At 38.2% G+C, this 22678-nt stretch overlaps 1 protein-coding gene across 1 annotated transcript; it reads left to right on the plus strand.

Moving 5' to 3' along the window:
* Positions 1–783: 783 nt before the first annotated feature.
* On the plus strand, positions 784–20100 carry LOC140922921 (uncharacterized). The gene is made up of 18 exons (XM_073372968.1): positions 784–978; positions 3616–3708; positions 4885–5083; positions 5494–5652; positions 6831–6947; positions 7666–7707; positions 9076–9160; positions 9920–10004; positions 12726–12804; positions 13646–13722; positions 13879–13918; positions 15035–15126; positions 15203–15298; positions 15721–15809; positions 16073–16246; positions 16492–16573; positions 17978–18095; positions 19809–20100. Exons 1-18 carry the CDS (start codon positions 886–888, stop codon positions 19931–19933), a joined length of 1845 nt encoding a protein of 614 aa, XP_073229069.1. The 5' UTR covers positions 784–885; the 3' UTR covers positions 19934–20100.
* The last annotated feature ends 2578 nt before the right edge of the window (positions 20101–22678 follow it).

Consider the following 22678-nt stretch of genomic DNA (forward strand, 5'->3'; position numbering starts at 1 on the left):
AAAAATATGATATTTTTCGCTTTAATTTTATTAATTTACACCTTTCTAAAGAACCCAGGCTCGGGAGTTTAATTTTTGTAAAACCTGATTATTTGTTGAATTATACAGTATTTGATAACAAAAAAAAAAAAAGACTATAATTATTTGACACTACTTAGTTTTAATCACTGCAAAAGCTATTTTAACAAAATGGCTGAAAAATTTTGTTACGAAAAATTTTGTAGGGTAAATACATGGTTCACTTGTTGGTTATTACTTCGCAAGTGGCAATCATTTTTTATCTTGTAAGTTATGGAAAAGGAAAAGACATACACTTATAAAGTAAGTCGAGGTTTAAAGCGACAGTCATTTCAAATACAGTAAAAACACGCGACTAATTAAGAAACCGCATTTTCCCAAGTTAGCCTTAACAGGTTCTTACGTCAGGTTCTTATTTTCAGAAGAAAAAAATCAAGCCATTGTAGCTAATAGCATAGTTAGTGGCTGGCTTGTATAAAATCTGCATGCCATCACACTGTAGTTAGAGTGACAAGGCACCTATATGTCATCAAAGAGAATACCGGAATGTTTATACATTTTAGAAAGTAAGAACTTGTTTCAAATTTTAAGCTTAACAGGTTCTTGTAAAGAGGGGGCCCAACTGGCAAAATCTAGCCTAACAGGTTAATTGCTTAGTCGCCGTTGGACCATTACCGACGTATTTTTAAAACTACTTATCGTGACTCCTCTCCCCTCCCTAGAGAAATGCAGAGGTCACGGTTGCGAGGTCGCGAACAAAGGCGCCATATTTGAAGATGAATGCAAACAAACCATGTTATTCAAATGATTGTTATTAACGATACAATCGTTCTCTGCACGACGACAACCGCTTGATCCGATTCAAAAATGTCCCGAGACGCTTTTTCTGGGGCTAAGGTGCCTGAAGTTTACGATGACAGTGTGGCAACAACGTTAAAAGTGATAATGGACGTGCTAAAGGTAAAATCATATTTTCCGAGAAAATTGAATTTCTACTTCGGTAAGGCCGGCCTTGTTCTACATCATAATTATCACGGCCTTTGAAACAACTATAACCTTTTTAGTCATTGTCTGTAAATTAGCAGGTTTTTTTTTATGTTTGAATATTTCGTTGAGTGATCGTGAAAGGAGACTGTGATCAAGATTTAAGTTTCGACCTCGATCAAACGTTCGCAAACTTCTTCGCGTCGATCTTGTGTACATTCCAATATTGTTTACTCTGCTCCAAAACATGCCATTCGCACAAATCGAATTTTTCTATGTTTGACCACCACGAATTCTTTTTTTTTAATGAAAGCTTAAATATGTCTAACTTATATCTTGGAGAAGACCCTGTTATCGCTGTCTGCAAAATCGTGATCTGTGATGTTACGGACACGGAAATAATAATAGTCACGGGCGAAACTGCATGGAGCGGAATTGAATTTAAAATATTCAAAGAGATGGTTTACGTTATTACCTACCTTTACCGTTGTTTGCTGAACAACAGCTGTATATTTCCAATTTTCGTATTCGATACTGTATATCATACTACCTAAACGAAAGTCGCTTGGGTCATAATCCTATTACCATTGTGACTGAATCTTTTCAGAATTCATTCGATCTGTTGTTTATGTATAAAATATGCAAGCTTACATTTGATTTTATAAAACATATAAACATATAAAACATGTAAACGTTTTTTCTTTCGTTGATCAATAACCGTCTCTATTCAGCTTCTTTTATAATAGGTTTATATATTAAAACGTGGACAGCGTTGGACAAAAATGTTTCTTGTAATGTTTGTATTTTGTCATTTTTTTAAAAGACAGTGGTGATTAATAATTTTGCAGGCTTTCAGTATTCTTGTTATAAAGAATACACAAGACCTGACATTTCTTAAATTAAAACTAGATGATTTTGTTTTATTAGTCTACAGTTTAATGTTGTTATAAGCTGTTGTCGGTTAACATATCTCAAGCTTTAAATTCATCAACAATATATTGGTTGAAATTTATGGCACATGATACCTTGGTATTAATTACCGAAATAAGATATTTACTTGATAACGGGTGGAGGAGGGATCACAAGCACAAGATCAGGGGCAGGCCGTTTAAGCCAAAATAAGATACAGTGTCTCGAGTACTTTTGCAACTGGTTGTAGCTACAGGTTTCCCAATGAACAACCTGTAAAACTGACTTTCTTGCACCCTGGATTGGACCCATGCAAAACCTCCATTTTGGGGGACAGGGCTATTGTTAGTCTGAACCTTATCCCACAACCAGGGTTTGCAAATTTTATTGATGAGTGGAGTCACTGTGACTTCTGCTTCTCAAATTTTGGAGTCATTTTGGAATATTTGGAGTCAAGTATCACAACGTAATAAAATAATAATAACGTGGTAAAAAGCCATTTTCAGACTTTCCAACACGTGGTCCTGGCATGTATACACTGTTGTGAGGGATACATGAAGTAGCTGTGGCGGACCACCTGGAAAGCTCAAATCCATGATGGTGGTCATCGAGTAAACTTTGATCGTAATTTACCCCCTTCCCGTTTTGTCGTGCAGTGTAATTCTTTAATTTTGATGATTTAAATAAGGTTTAAAACGTTTATCATTAACGTAAATTGTATTTGTTGCGAAAAAGGTAAGGACAAAACTGTTTTTGTTACTGAAAATTTCTGGAGTCGAAGTGACTCCCTCCGTAACCTCTGTGGAGTCATCAGAAAAATTTTGGCGTAAAATACGCCAAATTTGGCGTATTTGCGAACCCTGCCCACAACCAAAAAAATAGTGAGGCAATTGATTTTGTGCTTTTAGTAAAAAAATCACCATGGCCTTGAGAAAATAAGAAAATAGAAATAAGTTAAATGCCGGTAATTTTTAAAAGTACAGAATGACAATAAAATTTTTAGCAATGCTGCCTTCATCAGGAGAAAAAAAATAAATTATGATATTGTGATGTATTTCAATTACCAGTGTTCTCCTTATCAGGCGGTAATGGGTAAAATTTACTAACTGAAGCAACACATCTAACTGCCTGCAACCACTTGAAGTGTTGCTAAAATTAAATAAGTTGTTTCAAAACTTGAATACGCAAATTGTGATCCAAGTCGATCCTCACAAGAAAAGAAGTAAACGGGGAATAAAAGTACAGTCCCATTCATAAATGGGCCAAAAACATTTGGCCGTAATAAAAAGGTGACTGCATTTAACCGAGGTGGCTGTAAGGCAGGGTTCCACTGTATACATGGCTACTTTCTCTGACTAACAATATTTTTTCGTGGGCTTCTGTCCCAGTTCTAGACTTTCTTGACCAGCAGGAAAAGTTCACGACTTTCGTGACTTAATTGTGTTACTAAATTGACCGTAGTGGCAACGGCAGCCTTCATTCGTAATTTTTTTTAGTTTTGAGGGTGTTTAAAATTGTTTTCAGTCAATTTGTTGACAGGATTTTTTGGCCTTACCGGTCAGGAATGGTCCCTCACCGCTGCTGAGCTAAAATTTGGGGAGAACACTGAATTACTATGCAAGCTAGATCACTTCTGATGAGTACATGTTCTAAATGATTAATGTGTGACACGCATCTCATTTATTTTGCTATTTCTAATTTTAGTCCCATGAAGGCTCAATCAAAGAACTCCATAATGTGCTGAACTCACATGGGAATATGATGTCTGGAAAAGTACACATTCCTCTGTTGTCAAATGTGAGTACATGCATTACTAAACTGTGCTGCACAGATTTGGGACCATGGAATAATATCAACAATATATACATTTAGCCAAGACTAAAAGTGAAGCTTCCATTAATAAATTTATAATTTGCTTAAACAATTAACTTGTCACCATCTCAAAGAAATCCACTTGGAGCTGAGCCTGCGAACAATTGAAAACTACCAGTAACTATGTCAGTGGATGAATTTAAAAAAATAATGGGGAGACACCTGAGCCGGTGACATGGTCATGTGATACTGGTCAGTGGACATCCTTTTTTGACAGCTGTCAATTGATCACAACATGGAGGTGCAATATTAGGTTGCAGGCTCCCACACTAGCTAGAAAGGGTGAGATTGAACATTGGTGTCCCTGTGACAGGTGGATGGACAGACACACGGTCACGTGACTGCCAAAATTTCTTGGAGCTCTAGCTTGCACGCATGGACAGGGCTGTCAACCCCCCACATCTTCAAATATTGAGAAATGACAGGGAGGGGATAATAGATGACATCATAATGCACGAAACATGACGTCATTTGTGCAAAAACAATGTGAAAAAGATGTTTTTAAAATTGCAACATTACTTTTGTACCTGATTGGTTTACTTCCCACCATAGTTAATTGAGTGGAATGGTTATGAAACCCGTCAGACTCCTTTGTTATATGTTTTTGTGGACCTGAAAGTGCACAACGTTCAAAAGAATTCCTATCATTTTGATTGTATTGACCAATAAAAACGTTGCATTAATTTATTCCGTAACAATTTGCCAACAGAAAACAAAGGATTGTGCACTTTCAGGGTGCTTCCAACATAAACTGCAGCACTGTTGTTTTTATCATTGATGTTTGCTGCTTTTCATAACCAGTCTCCTCTAATAACTATGCTTCCCACCAATCACATTACTTCTTATATTACAATGGCATGCTGAAGTTTGTGAGGAAATGTTCGATGTTAAAAGTCGACAGAAAGTCAACTCTACAAGAAATTGCAAACCTCGGCAATTATGCGGGAGATTTCAGACTCTAATCTGGAGACTGGGAGAAATGGTTCAAAATCAAGAGTCTCTCCCGGATTATCCGAGACCAGTGGTGGCTTCATGAAATGTTGGCTGTTTTCTCGAGCCATCACTCTAATTGACAACTATTGATTATGATTAAACAATTAGATTCATACGGTGAATGGAGAAGAGGAACCTGTCAAGGACATAGATGACATTCCAGACAACCAATCCGAGGTGTCCTCAATTATGTCCAGTCGCACCGAGTACCACGAGCTGCCGACAAGATCTACCATACTCAGCAGTACTGGCATGTCTGGCAAAGAAGGATTTCCTCTGTCTGATCTAGGTCACTCTAAAACTCTGGGTAAGTATGTACATGTACATTTGTGCAGCAGGACTGTCACTTTAACAATTTCAAGTTGCTGGGTATATCCAATTACACTGTTGGCGTAGGAAATCGAACAGCTTAAGGAAGTGAATTGTTTACTACTATTTCCTTTTGCTTCTAATGAAAGCGGCCATGACTCATGCTTAAAGAGCCTGGTTCTCTACAGCCCTGATACAGTGAAATATCCCTGGTAACTTGAATTCCCAAAGGAAACAAACAAATAAAAACGGTAAGGGTTAGCGGGTGTTGGGCAAAATACTGCAGTTTTGCTGGAAGGGTGTGGCAATTTACTTAGGGGCAGTGCATCACTGCCAATAATAATTAATATTTTTGCTCCTAAATGTAATTCCCACTTATTGAGAATGTGATGGCAATTTCTGTTCTAGTCTCTAGTACAACTGGACTTACTCTTACAAGCACGCCATTAAAGCTGCCTTCTTCTTCTCCTCATCAACAATTTCCTACGAGAACCTCAAACACCAGAACACCCAAACTGGAACAGCTGTCTGCAGTTTCAGCAGTGTTAGCTGACGACCATACACATGGTAACCTCTAAAATAAAGTTATTAATTATTATATATTGTGTTGCTCAAGAAAGTATCAATATACCCCTCTCCACGTAGAAGGGTTAATTCGATTGAGCAACCAAACCAACTCCCGCCAACCCCCGCACCGTCCCACTTCCCACTAATATATAGATTTAGCCAGGGCTAAAAGCGAAGCTCTCGATAATATTTATAGTTTGTTCAAACAAAATATGAAATCGTGTAATGCTAAGCAGCGAAGGCAACGAGAACGGTGAAAACACAAAAATGGGTCTAATTAGTAAAAAAAAGCAACTTTACACGTGTAGCACACTTTTTTTGTACATTTCTTTGCCGTTGTTTTGCACGACTACAACGTGAAACTTCCAGAAACTTCCTTGTTACACGTTTTATGGAGGAATTGAATGTCGTACGTGTTCACTGTCGCTCTTTTCACCCTGGTTGCCGCCAGCATATCTCGTTTTCTCACCGCCGCTTCAAAATTTCACGTTGGTCCTCCAACAAAAAGAAATGTCTCCTTTGTTTTTTCTCTCTCGCTCTAGCTCTTTTTCTCTGGCGTTGAGGTTGCTGGCCTCTTGCCCTACTTTCTCTTTTTCTTTGTCTTTAATTCTCTTTCTATAATTATTCCAAATTGGTGGACATGACAATTAATCAAAGCTTAATACTTTAGACAACACGGATACAGAAACATTTTCCTCCCCCGTTTTCGTCTTTATTGACTCTTTAATTATCTCTGCTTTACAAGACTCGGGTGGCCATACGCTTTCCCGCCAAAATAACCTGACATTTGGCATCGGCTTACATGAAGTGGGTGTACGGACGGTCGGCCGTCGTACGCTACGTAATAACCAAATTTTCGTTTGGCTGCTTCGCGCGTGAGAGCTCCGCTAAAATGTACAGCTCAGGATCATACTTTCGCTAAAATATTTGGCCTTTAGACCCTCCCTCCCTCAGACTTTTCATTGGCCCTCAATCGTGTGGTTATAGATATTGTCTAAAACCACACCTTAAACATGTTGTTTTGGAACCATGAATACTTAAATAGTGATATATATAACAATTGTGTCAAAGAGATAGCGCGTTAAAGAACCTTCTCGCCAAGCTTCAAACGTGATTAATTTGGAGAAGATTTCCGGGGAACGTTTTGACTGACAATATCACTTCTTATCATAAACCAGGTCAAGTTTTACCAACATCTAGTCAGCCATATTCTCTCCATACCCCGCCATCAATAAAGCCCGACAGGGTGGGCGGAATGTATAAATACAGTCCATCTCCCAGCACTGGGTATTCTGGTAAGTAGTTGTTTTCTATAGGAAACGTTTTAGGGATCTTAAACAAAGAGGTTTTTGAGCGGCGTACGTCAACCGGAAGAGGCCTTCACCCCTTTAACTTGATTGCAGATGATTTGCCCGAAACATTAAAGGGTTAAAGTACTGCTCAAGAATGCTTGAAGTCTACTGTAATAACACAGCGGACTTTAGATCATTAAGTCATACTCTTTCTCTACCAAGGGGTATAAATAGACCTTTTACGTGACGTCATTGCCACGTGACAGTTGTTTCGATCGCCCAAAAAATAAAACCATAATAAAGTTTAGTCTAATTGTAATCCATATGTCGTTTTACAATACAGATCGATTTGTTTAAGTATAAGAGATTGAAAGATGAAGGGTGTGCCTATAAAAATACTGGGTCGAGCCACCTGCAGCGAGCGAAGGTATAGCTCCTCAAAGTTGCGTAAATCTACAGACGTTTGTATGGTGGGGGGGAGGGGGGATTTCAAACTAGGCAATTTTTTTTTTTAACCTTAAGGCGCTCTTTTCAGTGGTGTCGACGGATTTTCCCCAACTTGCCTATGTCAAAAGTTAAAAAAATATATGTTGAAAAGGTCTATTAAATAAAAGGCCATCTGTTACAAACTTTCAAAAGGAGCGCAGGGTTAGGGGCTTTTTAGGTCTTTTTGCCTGTATAAAATTTATCTCTTTCTCCTTTGTTCGAACTTCTCTTGCAGTTGGTGCACTGCATACGAAGATTCAGTTACTGGAAAGTCAAGGTATGTTTTGTTCTACCACTTCAGTTAACCCTTTTAAACCCTGCGATCAAAATTTCAATTCTCGTTTGTTGCCTCTATTCAATTCCTACAGAAGTAGTGAGGGGAATTGTATAAAATATTAAGCAAATTCATCTTGTTTGATCATTCTGTTTCACAAAGCATTGATATTACAAGGATAAATTTGACGCTGATCCCTGTCAGGGCTTAATGAGTTAAGGTTTTATAGTCTTGTAAGTTCAATTTGCATGGAGAAAGTAGACTCAGTCTGGTAAAGCTAATGAAGCAAAAAGGACGCTATTCTTGTTTTTGTCTTGGTTTAGTAAATTGTGCAAAGTAGAGCGAACCGACTGTGAATTAAAATTATCCATGAGTGTCTTTCACTTCATTCATTAGTCATACCAGCCAGTCAACGTTGTCAACCGGACTAGGCTACAGGTGTATGTACATCTAGAGGAAATCTTATCCTGGAAATTTTAAGCCGTAACACAACGCGCTGATGGTGAAATCCGTTTTAAACTTTCCGGTTTGAAATTTTTGGTTTTAGCCTGGTCCAAGCGTTGAGATAGTGGAGTGTGACGTGTAAGTCACCCCATCCCTCTCCCCCTCTCTGTTTTTCCTTGTCAAATCTCTTTGCTTCGTCCCCACAATTGGATCGCCTGTTGTTGTTGTTTATTTTTGCTAGGGACCCTTAACCTGAGTATAGCTCTTTGGGGAATGTAGAACTAAAAGGGCCTTCGCTTGTTTACCCCTTTCTCCCTCAAAACAACCTGGCCCCGGTTGTTCAAAATCCACCTGATAAATCACTATCCAGGCTAAGAAAAGACAAGCATTGATGACTTCAGATAACTCTACGATATTGAATGTAAAGTAACATAACCTCTTTCCGCTCTTTCCGCGGAGATCTAGACACGTTGACTATTAAGGAACTAAGCGCTAGAAATAACCAAAGGTCACGGAGTGCGGGCGACAACGATCGAAGGTCAAAACGCTTTTGCTCCAACGCTGTGCTTGACGTGAGAGATGGTCAAAACACGCGTGATCAGATTACGAGGGACAGAAGGTCCTAAAGCGCGTGATCAAATTGCATTCTGTGCATTCCATTCATTCTTAGTGGAAGTCCAAACGAATGCTGGCTACATACATGCGACGCATGCGTAATAACAACCTGTAGATTAGGATTGCGGGTTCCTCTTGTCGCCCCACAATAACCATAGGTCTATGGTTTTTGCAAGCTCTCCCCTGTCATTTTATTACATATTGTTTAGTTCAGTGCATTCAACCTTCAACTAATGCAATGCAATCGTCTAATTCTTTGATTCTTGCTGAGTTTTTTTTAAAATCTTTTTATTGTTTGTATAATTCATCTAGTGTCAGAATGGGGAGATATCATCGATGAAATGTCCGACCGGATGGCAAATCAACCTTCCCTAATTAGAAAGTTTGCCAAAGAAAGGTAATGCTGTTTGAAATACATACTATTGAATCAATGAAGACTTCTAGCGCCAGGCGACTCACGCCATACTCCTCTCACTTTAGTTCATCATAGAACTTGTATGTTTCTGTAGCGCAGCCAGAAAAATGCAAATTCTAATAGAATAGATAAATAAATAGATAAATAATGATAATGATAATAATCATCATCATCATACTAATAATAATAATCATAATCATAATCATATTAACACTAATCATAATAATATTTTTCTGTGTGAATCTTCAACTGCAAACTATGTCTGACAATTTATCGCATTTATCTTCTTCATTTTTTTACTCGTTTCATTATTAATACATGTAATAATGATGATGATGATAATTTTGATAAACGGAATGGTTTGCTTAGTGCTCACGAAATTGCAATCAAAAGTATAAACGAAGTAAGTATGTATTCTAGAGGTTACTCTTTTACCAAATTATTCCACAGCGTAATGATCGCAAAATATTATGAAGATACGCATGCGAGTTAAAAAGCTGGTTTTCCTCAACTATCATTACAAATACTTTTTATGGACAGTCCTTCATTAGCCGTTGTGAGAAATTTTCTTTGAAGAGGCTTTCGTAAGCTTGCGGTCTGTATACCCTGCTGCTTCCAGAGTCTTCTTCGATCTCCCTAGTATGAACGACGATTGAACGAAGCTCTGCTCGCAAGGTGGAGTCTCTACTTTTTTTGAAACATTTTAACCTGTTAAATGTGTTTGCGTTTGATGTATTGTAGCACCACAGATAAAGTTAGCCATCGACAGCATACTGAAGATTTAGAAGTACTTGAAAGAAAATTGTCCAAGAAAATTGATGACAAGGTACTGTCTAAAACTGTCACTTTCTACTCACGGGATGTTTTTGTTTGCGTGTGTGTTTGTTTCTTTTTCCTAGAGTAATAAGGGAATTCTTCTCCATCCATTTGAATCCCGCGCCTACCCCGGCGCTTTCCATGCCAAATTTGATAATGCATCCTTGATTGAGTCTGACCACAATTCATTTTGTTCGACCAAATTGGTGGCTTGGTCGGACATACGTCCTTAAAGAAATAAAAGGTAGGGATACTTTCCGGTAAGTGCCAACGAGGCGAATTCATTTATCTTTTGTGGAATGTGCCTATCAAGATCTTCGCGATTTGTTACATAATCTTGGAGATTTACAATGGATTCGGCTATAGAAAATGATGGCACTCAACTTCAGAAAATCAAAGGGTGCCTAAGGCTAACTTGTGGATTATTAATTACTGTATTTTAGAAATAAAAGCTGATAATGAATCTGCAATTAGTCTACCGGACCGGTAGATTTTAAGTTTGTCAAAAAATGAAAAAAAGTTTAACGAAAAAAAACAAAACGAACCAAAAGGAACAAAAAAAAGAAAAAAAAATACCAACGGCGAGAGTTGAACCCGACCACCGATGTGTAAAGTCAACGCATTGCGTCCCGGCGGCGAATATTGAAGACTTGTTTAGTTAAATATGTTTAACACTTTTGCCTATGAAATTCTGCCGGTCGATGCTGTTTGAAGCCGGTAGAGCGTTATTTATGAAGAATTGAAAGGTATATTCGAGGAAAACAATTATGTTTTTACAGTTAAAGCTGTACTTTAACTAATTTCGTCGCCTTTGAGGAACATATGGCCTACAAGTATCTCGCAAAACCGTCGCGAAGTCTCTGGCAGCTTGCAATTCTCAGCGTTTATGCATGAGGAGAATCACTTGCGATTCAGCAGCAGTAAACATTTCCGTTTTTATTGAACAAAGAAACATGTCACTGCAGAATGATATTTCACTAAAAACCATGAGATTGGGAGTCTTGTCGTGAGAAAAGTTAAAACATCGTGAGACTCACGGCAGCGGAATCGTAAGCTTGGAACTGGTTCGCTTGGGAGTCGAAGAGCAATTGCTGATCTTTTCGTCCTGTTTATCGCTGGACGAATAAAAAAGCTTCAAAAGTTCATAAACTTCTGTCTCAAAGTTGGCCATAGTGCTAATTTGAAACATTCAAAGTCCACAAGGCAATTGTCCTGTGACTCCTGTGAAAGGTACAAAATCAGCACATCGCGGAACGGGAATGATCTACGACAGTTGTCGTTTTGATATCGGGCGCTTTCGTATGGAGCCGACTGATTTACGAAAGGTGTCTCCATCTAAGTGAAAAATTTGCATATGACAGTGCCCACAATAACTTGTTCCTTACGCTACGCGTAATCCACAAATTAAAAAACTTGGTACATCATTTATAGGCTTTCAATTGTATTAAAAAAAGACAACATGGCTTGAAGCTTTGTTGGTAAATTGGAGCAAGTTAGCACTTATATTTTATTGAAATTCAAAACCATAAACGTTAGAAAGTAAAATATAGTTCAAGTGAGGGCTTGACTGCTAAAATTTAAAATTAAAATTAAATTCCGAGCTTTAGCCGATCAACGGCATCAACAGGGTTAAGAAAAATATTCCGCATGGTAATATACATATGAAAAAATTGGTGTAAGTAAAATGTGTGAAAAGCGCACGAATGGGGCGGAATGTATCAGAGGTATAAAAATATAAACTTTAATAAAATTCAAAGATCTAATGAGCGAATGGCACAGGACAAAGAGTACCTCGAAGGCAAAATGATTCATAATGATGGTAGTTAAAACAAAAGGTCCGCAAATTCGTTGGGAGTTTAGCTGTATGGGAGTTTAGGGCTGTCTTCAATGTTAGTCGAGCTGCAAAAGTGCATGCTGGTTGACAAAAATCTCTCCAAAGGCAAAAAATAACTTCTTAAAAAACAAAAGGTCCTCAACTGCGTTGCATTCCTCACGGGAGGTGAGGACCGGCTCAATGCAAATCGACCTGCGAAGAACACGCTGGTTCCGATAAACGTTTTGAGAATACAACCCTATTCCTTCATTACCTACTGCATAAAATTCAATTTAGAAATTAAAAAATAACACTGAAAACCCGGGTTCTGAGTCTAGAAGCGAACACGCTACCTCCATGTAAATCGAGCTGCGAAGAATAAGCTGGTTCTGACCAAAATTGAAGCGTAGAACCCTATTCATTGATCAGCTGCTTTTTTAAACGCAATTTATAAAGCAAACCAGAGCACTAATAGCCCTCTAAAACTAGAAATCGTATTGAAGCATGCTCACCTGTTAGGGCTTCTTGAACAGAAAAAGAACAGCTGCACACGGGATCACCCAATTTCGAACCACGAGTTGTAAATACAAGATCATCGCGCCACTGCCCAAATATGGGGTCTTACTTACACCCAAATATGGTCAAAAATGCAAATTTTAGTGGGTTACGCAGAGTTTGAGAGTTTTTGCCCACATTGGGCGGGGTTATCAATCTGCCGCCGAGTCAACCTCGCTTCTTAGCCCGGTTGCCTCGTTGGCGATTATTTGCAACTGTGCTTTAATACTGGAATGGAATTGGAGAACCTTATCTATCAGGTGTTACTCAGCTTTCATTAATATTGTAAATGATAGCAACACTGTGCTTAATTTTCTCATCTTGGGGTAACCTAATTCGCTTTTTTTTATAACTCTTTTCCAGTTTGCCAACCTTGATCGTAAAATCATTGAACTTTACGACGATTTGATGAGCCAAGTCACCAACCTACCGGCTGCGAAAGGTATCAGACTATCAACGTAACATGGATGTACCTAGCAATGAATTTGTTGTGTCAGTAATTAAAGTGCCCATAACCTAAATTTTTTTATTTTCTTATCTGAAACTACACCTTATCAAAATAACCTCTGCGAAAAAATTTTGCGATTTGAACCAAAGACGATTTTTTTTACATTTTTTTAAAAACGTTCAAATTTGCCGCCATTTTGGCACACCATTCGTCTTAGTCTTCATATGACGTACTTTAAGGAACACGTGACCTTATCGACAGGTAAACATTAAGACTTCTGATAGGTTTTTCTTTTTCAGAAAAACTTTCTTCTTACGAAGACATTGTGATTCAATCTTTACTCGTAATTTATCTTTTTTGTGTACAGCTGGTGAAGGCAAGGTAATGCGAGTTCCTTAATTTACGTCACATGACGGCATATGTGAGCCTGCTAGTTTGCATGATCAGCGGCGCGGGTGTACCGCAAAAATGTAGCTTCAAAAATTGGTAAAAAACTCGCGTTTTGTTCAAAGCGCAAACTTTTTTCGCAGAAGTTATTTTAATAACGTATAGTTTCAGATAAGAAAATATAAAATTTTAGGTGATGGGCACTTTAAGCTCAAGCTGGCTAAGAGCCAGTCCAGGTTTCCAGATTCCACTAGCAAAAATTTCGCCGATTCCGGAATCCAGAAGGAAAAATTTCCACGATTAATTCCGGATTCTCGCGGATTATCTTACATGGGGTGACTTGTAGCTGCATTAAATACATAACGCAAGAATTTACACTTTATAAAAAAAGAGGTTCTATGGCAAGTTCAACTTTCGTGTTTATTTCTTTTGATCGCTGTCGTTATAGCTGCTGAAGAGAAGAAGACTCAAAAACAAGTTTCCTTAGGAATACATAAATTCGACGTGGACTCGCTCAAAGAGAAGGTGAGGTGAAATGGACTTTATGAAAAAAAAAAACACAAAATAATCTGAGTAATCTGTCGTCTAATTAGTTCTAAGGCAAGAAAAGAAAAGCACAAATTTCTTGATCTGTTGAAGCTTTTAACGTGATTGGCTGTTTTTGTTATTATTTTTTCTTAGTTGGATGAACAGGATGAAAGGCTTAAAGCGATGTCTAAAGGTGGGCTTTGCATGTAAATTTTTTGAAAACTTTTTTCTTTCCATTTTTCAGTCATTTAATATTAGTTTTTCTCCGAACATATTTTTATATGTGCCCTTGGAATGTTAAATAAGATTCGACACAGCAAGTGTCACAATTCGTTGCCCATTATAAGATATATATTTGAGTAGTGTTGCAGTTTTAACGAGTTAAACGTAGTGATGACTTAATTATGACTTCGGTTATGTCTACCGAACGCGAGTGAAGGGTACATTACATACATGTATAAATATTGTGCCGCTTAGCATTGTCACACAAATGATGGAACGGAAAAAATAACTCTGAAAAATTCAATCTACTTCAAAGTTTCACTCCAGAGTTAATTTTCTTTTACCATCATTTCATTTTGTATCAGAAGGTCAGACACTGTTGGAGCGATTTTCCTATGACCTTGAAAAATGATTTCGGTAAGCGTTCGTTATTTGTTTTATCAGCCAGTGGATGAAAAGATCAAAACATGGTCTCTCCGTTTTTCCGCTAAAGAAAACCCTTATATAGAGAAGGCATTGTTCGATTAGCCAATCGTGTTGCAGTATGACGTCAGAGCGAAGTATCGGTTGATTTCTCGAAAGTTCTCGGGCGTGAAGTTTTTTCACCCGAGCGTCCGCTTAACCAAGCAAAAGTCACGCGCGTTTGTATCCGTTCGTTAAACCAATCAAATCGCTCTGTTTCCGTTCGTTTGTTGTTTCTGTTTTGTTCGCGCGTTTCCATTTCAAGGTCATACGGAAATTGCTCTATCGCCCCATGTAAGGTAATCTAAAGGAATCTTGGATTCGGACTCCACGCTGTGGATTCCAGATTCCTTGAGAGTGGAACTTGGAATCCAGATTTTAATTTTGGCGGGATTCCGGATTCCTTGAGCTGAATTCCGGGTTCCAAAAACCTTGATTCCGGATTCCACAAGCAAAAAAGTTCTGGATTCCGCAGTTCTACTCAGGACTTTTCACTCACCTGGACTATCATATTCCACCTGCTCATGACATGGCTCTAGGGCTTAAACCATCTGCAAAATGCCTTTTGATTGTTTTTGTTAATTATATTGTATTTTTCACTTTTCTTTTCTAATCGATCATGAAGGAATGTCAGCGCTAGACGACAAAATGTCTCACCTTAAACAAGATATGACGTTATATAGACGTCAGCATGACAACAAACGGGGTGATGATGAGGTAAAGCTATGAATATTTGAACTTTAAGGAGGCTCTTTCCAAATTACTCACTTATTTAGCTGCGTTTGTTTTGTAGTTAGTGTCTTTAGTTGCTGAACAGTTAATATCTAATGAAGAAATTACTGGCTGGAAGGTGGCACTTAAAGAAATCCATGCAGCTCTTAACAAACAAGTAAGGCTTACTTCTTTAACAGCCATTGTGTACTATTTCGCGACATTATCAATTTATGATTTTTGTTACGTTTTGGAAAGAATGACGCCAAGGTTATGACTTCTTTTTTTCTTTTTCTTCTTCTGGAGATGGTTCCCCAGATGAGCACTCGTATTGATAAAGTGCAGTAACGTTAGTTATCATGTTGTTAACTAAAAAGCCAAAGTATTCTATTTCGCTTAGTCTGCGAGAAACTTTTGTTGAGCACTAATAGTTGTCGAATAGCTATAAGTTGCGGAGAACAGGCCTTGGCAACAACCGATTGTCTAGTCAATTTAGAGGACCTTATACTTTCTAAAAAAAAAAAAGGAACAGTGATTTAACCACCCATATGAAGAATCAGCAAAAGAATCTAAATGCTTTCTTAAAATCTCTTTTAATAGTCTGAAATCAACACTTCTGTCCACCACTCGTACGCAACTTTAGACAAGCGCACTGAAGCTATGAGCCAGAAGCTACAACTTCATGGAAGGTACCTTGATTGCTCTTTGATATTTTTTTCTAATTCTCTTTGGGAAATACATGCTACCATGTTTTTTTATTACTGAACTATATCGATCAGACGGAATATGTACTAAAATTCAAAGTGGGCTTTAAGTCTTAGTTATTGCTTCCTGTTTTTAGGCCATTTTCTTTTTAAACATTTCAAAGCGGCGGTATTTTAAGCTAATGGCATCACGCTCTAGTTAAAAAGCCCTCCATATCACCAGTCTTGCAGGTATCTTTTTGTTTCAGGTGGAGATGGACGGGTGTGTCTAATCTGTATCCCAAAGCTCATTCTTGTGTAGCAGTAGATCAAATGACAGACGACATTAGCTTTACTTCACAAGTACACAATACAGAGACTCGGAGCTTGGTTTGGGAGAAAGGCAAACCTTATGTTGTAGTTACTACTGGAGGATGTTATTGGTGAGGAATATTTTGTTGTCAAGCCCAAACTCACCCAGGGAGGGGTGGGTATGCATTTACCTGGTCTCGCTTGTAACAGGATGGGACAGGGAACGGGAAACAGGTTGTCAAGTCGATGAAGGAAAAATAATCCTTTTTAGGATGCATCGTTTCTTTTTTTCACGAAAAATTCTAATGATCCGGATTATAAGTCTGAACTTGGATTTTGGTGAGAAACGCACCCTAACTTTTCCTGTCATTTCCAGGGTAGCAATTGGTGCATTTTCCAAGAAAACCAGTACACCACCGTCCCTGCAAGTAACAATAGATGAAGAACCTGTACCTCTGGTATGACTTAATCACTTTGTTTCGATTGTGTTGTTGCGATCAGTTTAAATTATATTCTTCCTTTTTTAGGTGTTAAGGCTTGGAAACCTCTCTTTAGTTAAAAATACCTCCTCTCCAACCCACTTATCCAATTGTACCTCTAAACAGTGACACTTAGAACGGCCATTTCGCACTACAAATAGTACACCATTATGACTGTCAGAACAACTACTTACTGCCTTTGCGAAACTGAGTTATGGGAAGCGAGATTTTGCGAAGGCAGCGGGTCGTAAGACAGAGAACGGAGAGGGCAGGGTTCGCACAGTCTTAAAAAGTCCTTGAGCGATTTTCTTGCCTCGAGTTTATCTTAAGACTCAGGATTTTTAGAGACACTTTAATACTTGTCTTCGTGAATGAAAATTGTTGTCTTTGTATATGTTTCACCGAATTATATTTCCTTTATTGATTGTTAGTAGTCTCTCTTGCAATTTTGATCGCTGTGCCGTTTGTTTTCAGTCGTTCATGAACATCGCTTTTGCAGGAGCACTCAAAATGCCGCGCGTATCAAACGCTTTTTAAGATTACTCATCGTTATAAAACCATTAAATAAAAAATAAACATGATGAATTCTTTATTATTTTGAAGCGTAACTCTATTAGTGACACAGCTCGCACTGCAAATTGGGCGCTTGTCAAGAGTGAGAACCGGCTGGCTGTGTAGGTAAAATCGCTAAAATCCCACGCGTACTGCGATCGTCCTGAATATTGAATAAGTACAATTTGTATTGTACAATTGTGAAATACTGCATTCTTTCCGAGGTCTATCTGAAAAAAAAAAAAAAACCGTTTCACAGTACTGTTTCACCTCAGTTGTAATGTATAGAAAGTATAAAAGGTTGGTTTACACGCCCCCAGTTTTGTTGGCAAGATTTTGTCAAGTAAACTTGTCGAACACAAAAATTTTGGCCTGCTTTGTTTTCCAAGAATTTGTTCTCCAGGCCTAATCTACTGTGATCAAGAGCTTTTCTGGCTCTTAAATGTGATCGAAGATGATTGCTATTTTTTGGGTGTACATATAAGGCTATCAACTCGATGTAAGATTTGGTTCACTCTTGGACTGTTTGCAAATTACTTTCTCTAAAATCACTTAGCCTTTCCCTCAAAAGTCACATGAATGTGCTCTAAAGTTGACTGATCTGTGGATTACAAGTTTATTGTTTGATTTAAATCTTATAAATTTGTTAATGGGAGTTTCGCTTTTAGCCCTGGCTAAATCTATATATTATTTGTTGCTTAATGATTAACAGAACCCAGCCCCAACCTCCATTCAGAGGACACGTCTATTCCGGAAACACTTACCTTGGTCCCGAGGTTGTCTCCTGAATAGAGGTTCCACTGTATTTCTTTTTTTGCTTCCTGCTTGCAGTACAACAGCTCTGGAAAGTCGCCTAGTCATCACAGAATCAGCGTTATTTCATCCGCTCCTAAATACCAACCTCCTGCGGGCAGAATAAAGGGGGACGGAAGCAGTCCGTGGAGACCTGGTGAGGAATATTCTTACCCATAAAATTTAATGCGCGTATGTTGAAACCGCTAAACAGGTGACATGAACAGTGGCGTTGTATCGCTATCATAGAGGTGTGTGTTTTTCCTATGTTGCTGTTGTGGTTGTCGTCGTCGTTCTCATAATAGAGCCCTTTAGATTCTAAGACGGGAACGACTACGAGAACCAGGTCACTTTGGCCGGGAAACGCTTCGTTCGCCAGAGGAGCAAACTCTCATGGGGTGAAAGATAGTAATGTGCAGGGAGTGCCAGAACTGCTTGACTTCCCTATTATCTGAAACCTGGCACAGATTGACCAGACCTCTCTACCAATTAGCGTGGGAGAAATCTTTCAAATATTAAATATAACCTAGGGTATCTAAAAGATAGTAATGCTGCGGCACATTCTGTTGATACTGACATTAGTTAGGCAATGAGACTTAAAAGAATCGAAAATGACATTGAATGTCCCATTTACATGTTGGAAAGTAATAACTACTATCAGTCTATAGATTAAAGAACTCGTGGGAACGTTGTTTAGAAAATGATCAAATGGTTATCAACTCTGGTTTTCCCACAGTAAATTGTAGGAAATGATAGAAATTCAGATTGTTTATCCATATATTTAATATACGGTGTACTATCTTTTTCCTGGAAACACGATACATTTCGTGCTGTTTATTGCACTTTATTAAATGGCAGATATTAAGGTATATATTTATAGAAAACAACAACACGAAAAACGAAAAAAACCAAAACAAAACAAAGAAAGAAGGAAAAAAAGATAAGGTACTGAACAGGACTCAAACTCGGCACCTTCGGCTCGACGCGACTACACCTTACCACTACACCACAGAGGCTGGTTACGTAACCTCGGGGAAAAGTCTTTAATTTAATGCCTTTTCCATGAAACTTCCTTCAGCAAACGCCGTTTAAAGATGATCGAGCTGCATTAACCAAGCTATTAACGATAAAAAAAAACAATGTAAACGCATATTCCATGGCAATGAATGAATGGAAGAACATAATTGTGCTTTACAAAACGCCGATACACGTCCTCGTCTGCAATGTAGGACGCAAAACACATGTTTTGTCATCTAGATTTCCGCTGTTATTTTGAAGCTAATGGTCAAAATCACATCCATTTTCGGCACATACAGGTTCTTAAGAATAGCATGGCATGACATTTTTCTCACTTTCACATCACCTTCTAGCAAGCTGGAATTTGTATATCCCCCGTGTTGCAAAGTCGAAGTGCAAATGTTCATCTTCTCGTCAAGTTTAACGCCTGGACGAGTCAAAGGCTCTTGAATTGAAATCAAATTCCCAAGTTAACCATCGTACTCATCTGAAAGACTCCTTTGGTAAGACCTCTAACGGTGCTGTAGAAAATTTGCCACAAAGAAAACTCTGACTCTGAGCAGCGAACGATGCACGCTCTCACCCACCGAACTTCCTCGTGTTTTTATTTGAGTTGTGCTTCCGCAATGCATTTTGGTAAAAAATGGCGCAGTTCACTCTGGTTAAATACAATGCATTCTGGTAAAAAGTGATGAATTCGAGAATTCGTCCCACCTTATATATTTCTCTTAAGTCCTGATTATGTTGCTGCTCGCTCGCTTCACTCGCTCCGCAGTAATAAAAAGATGTTCAGTGTGTTTAAAAAAGTCGTCTTAAAAACTCTTTTGCTAACTGTTAACCTGGTTTATTGCAGGTTCAAGTTTAATAGGTACAGTTATAATTCCTGCACACAGCCGAGTAAGCGTCAGCCCCACAAGCACAGCTCCAGGAACTAGGATGAGCGTAGAAGGATACCTAGAGCTTTTAAAGATGTACTGACTCATCTAAAAATTATGCCATTTGGCGTTGTCTTTGGAGTGAGGGCGTATACGCATCAAGCTCAAAGGAACTTGCCTAAAGAGGAATTGGAGAGTTGCTTGGTGTATTAAATAGGATGATAATCCCTGAAATGCACCGAAAAAATAGTGAAGTCATATAAACAGATAGAGAGAGAGAGAGAGAGAGCGTAAGCGACTAGGATGGCGACGGAGGAGAAAACGTCGCTGTGAATCGTGGATTTTCAGTTGAGGTAGTAGGTCAAAACTAAAAATAAAACTGCATTGTTACTCACTGGCAGCCTGAGCGTTGGCTTTTCAACTTTTTTCATGCCCCGGGCGACACTCTGGTTGCTCAGTCAACTGTTTTGTTTTGACGTTCCGATCATTACTCTGATATTTCTAACGAATGTCTCTCTCACATTCACGAATAAAGCAATGTCTGCTACCCTTCATCCTTCCTTCAACCAAAATACCGTTCCTCAGTGCAATGTTCTTCGCCATTCACGAGTTATATTTAGTTCTGCTTTGCACCGCCTCGTATAAGCCTCTTACAAGAACCACAAGCGGGCGAAGCTGTCAAGCACGTTGCATTTTAATTTGCATAAACCCCGCCCTAAATTAGGTGATTGACGGATTAGTTGAAGTGTCATTTATCTATTGTATCTGCCACTCCTTCCTTGCTTTTTTTAGCAGAAGTTTGGTTATTTCTCCTTCGCTTGACGTGTGAAATCTTCCCCCTCGCTTCCTCCTTTGCCAAAACAGCTGAGCAACCATGCCTTCGAGATCAGTACAATTGACGTCAATTGCATTAACATGGGCAAAAATCTTCCAAACTTGGTCGACACTAGGTGGTTATAAAGAATTATCCGAGAAATTTAAGCCAGTGAGAGTCAGAAAAGGATACTGATAACAAGATTACTGTAACACGAAGATGCTGATTGTCTAATTGGCGTGGGTGAGTGAGTCATGGGCCGTGGGTCGTGGGTCGTGCGTGATAATTGGTCATGCTTTGTGGATAATGGCTTTTCGACAAGACTCTTGCTCGTAGAATTTAAAGGCACCGTCCTCCTTTACACTTCCCCTCACATGTATGAAAAAGTTTCTCCAGTACAATCCACTAGAGCAACTTATTAGCAAAATATGTCCTCCCCGGTCCTGTCCCATTTTCCCTCATGCCTCTCCGCGTTTATGTACATGCGTGCAAGGAATCTACTTCCGGTTAAAAAAAATACAATTCTTAGATAATCGGGACTTTTGTTTCAAATTCTATGTCGTTGGACAAAACCCATCTAATATATTTTTTTGAAATTAAATTAAGCATTTGGATTAGGGAATACTATTCCATAAACAAATTATGACCAATCATCACCATTTAATGATAATAATAATAATAAAAGCTTTATTTATACTATCAGCGTTATACAACGCTGGTCTTAAGGATGTCCAGTAAATAAAATTTATAATAATATTATTCTAAATTACATTTCAAAGACGCTAAAAACTGCTAAGATAAGACTACTAAAAACCGTTAATTTAAGAACTACCAAAAACTAATTAAAGATATTAAGAACCACAAAAAACTATTAAAAAATCCACCTAGTTACACTGTGCATTTATGATTACTAATGTCACTGTCCCTCGATCAGTTGTTTAAAAAGATTAAATTTAAAAGAGCCTATACTAGTTGTTTTTCTAAGTTCTGTAGGGAGTGAGTTCCAGTCACTTGCGCCAGCAATTTGAATTGGAACGTCTTTCTTCCTGAAGAAGTCTTAGATTGTGGTACGTCGAGAGTGCCTTGGTTCGGCAGATTTCTGTTTTGGAGCTCAACCCTAATGGTTAGGTAACCCTCTAGTAGTTTAGGGCAGTTTTAGTTGTTTACAATCTTAAAAAATAAAAACAAATCTGAGGAATCGTCTCCCACTGTACAGTGTCAAGAGCCCTAGAGTGTTCCTCATATATTGTGTGCAGGTGATTCTGTTGGCCCTCAGAATAACCCTCATGGCTTGGACATATGCTTTTTTGGTTTGTTTTGTTTTGTTATTTGTTTTTGATAACTTTACACCCAACACGCGTACCCGATTTTCAACCCTCAATTTTAACAATTTTCAGGAATTTTCAGTACGGTCAGTCTAAAACATGGACAGAAAGCTAATTTACATAGGAGGCAACTAGAAAAAATTCATAACATAATTTTTGATCCTTTTTGTTCCAAGAAATACAGTATAAGAAGAGTGTAATTATCTATTCTTGGAAAGAGGAAGACGAAATCTGAAAACGTTTTTGTTTGCTTTGTTACTGAAACGGTAACAATTATCATGATTACATGTACAACTTGTGTTTGCTAAACTAAACAAATATGCCTTGACAGTTTCTAACTTCTTAAACATTCTCATTTATAGAGCAAGCGAGGAACATGAAATCCGTCTTTCTTGCTTCTTTCTTTTTTTTTTTTTCTAGAAAAATAGTTGATCTTGTTCAGGTATTTATTCCACCAATTTTTAATCCTTATGAAAACGGGAATAAATCAGTGGAAATTATCATAGAAATATTCAGTTCGACTAAGTTAACATGCATTTTTACGTTTAACATCTTTTGATCGCTTTATTGACGTTAGCTAATTAGTCCTGAAAGAGTATAGTCATGGCTTGGGAATCGCGAGGAAAAAGAAATCTATTTTGTTAAACGAAAAAAGCAAATATGCCTTTAGTTACAGTTTCTTTCTCATCTAAGAGCAAGCGAGGAGCAC

The sequence above is a fragment of the Porites lutea genome, chromosome 13 (genome assembly GCF_958299795.1).
Source record: "Porites lutea chromosome 13, jaPorLute2.1, whole genome shotgun sequence".
Taxonomy (NCBI): Eukaryota; Metazoa; Cnidaria; class Anthozoa; order Scleractinia; family Poritidae; genus Porites; species Porites lutea.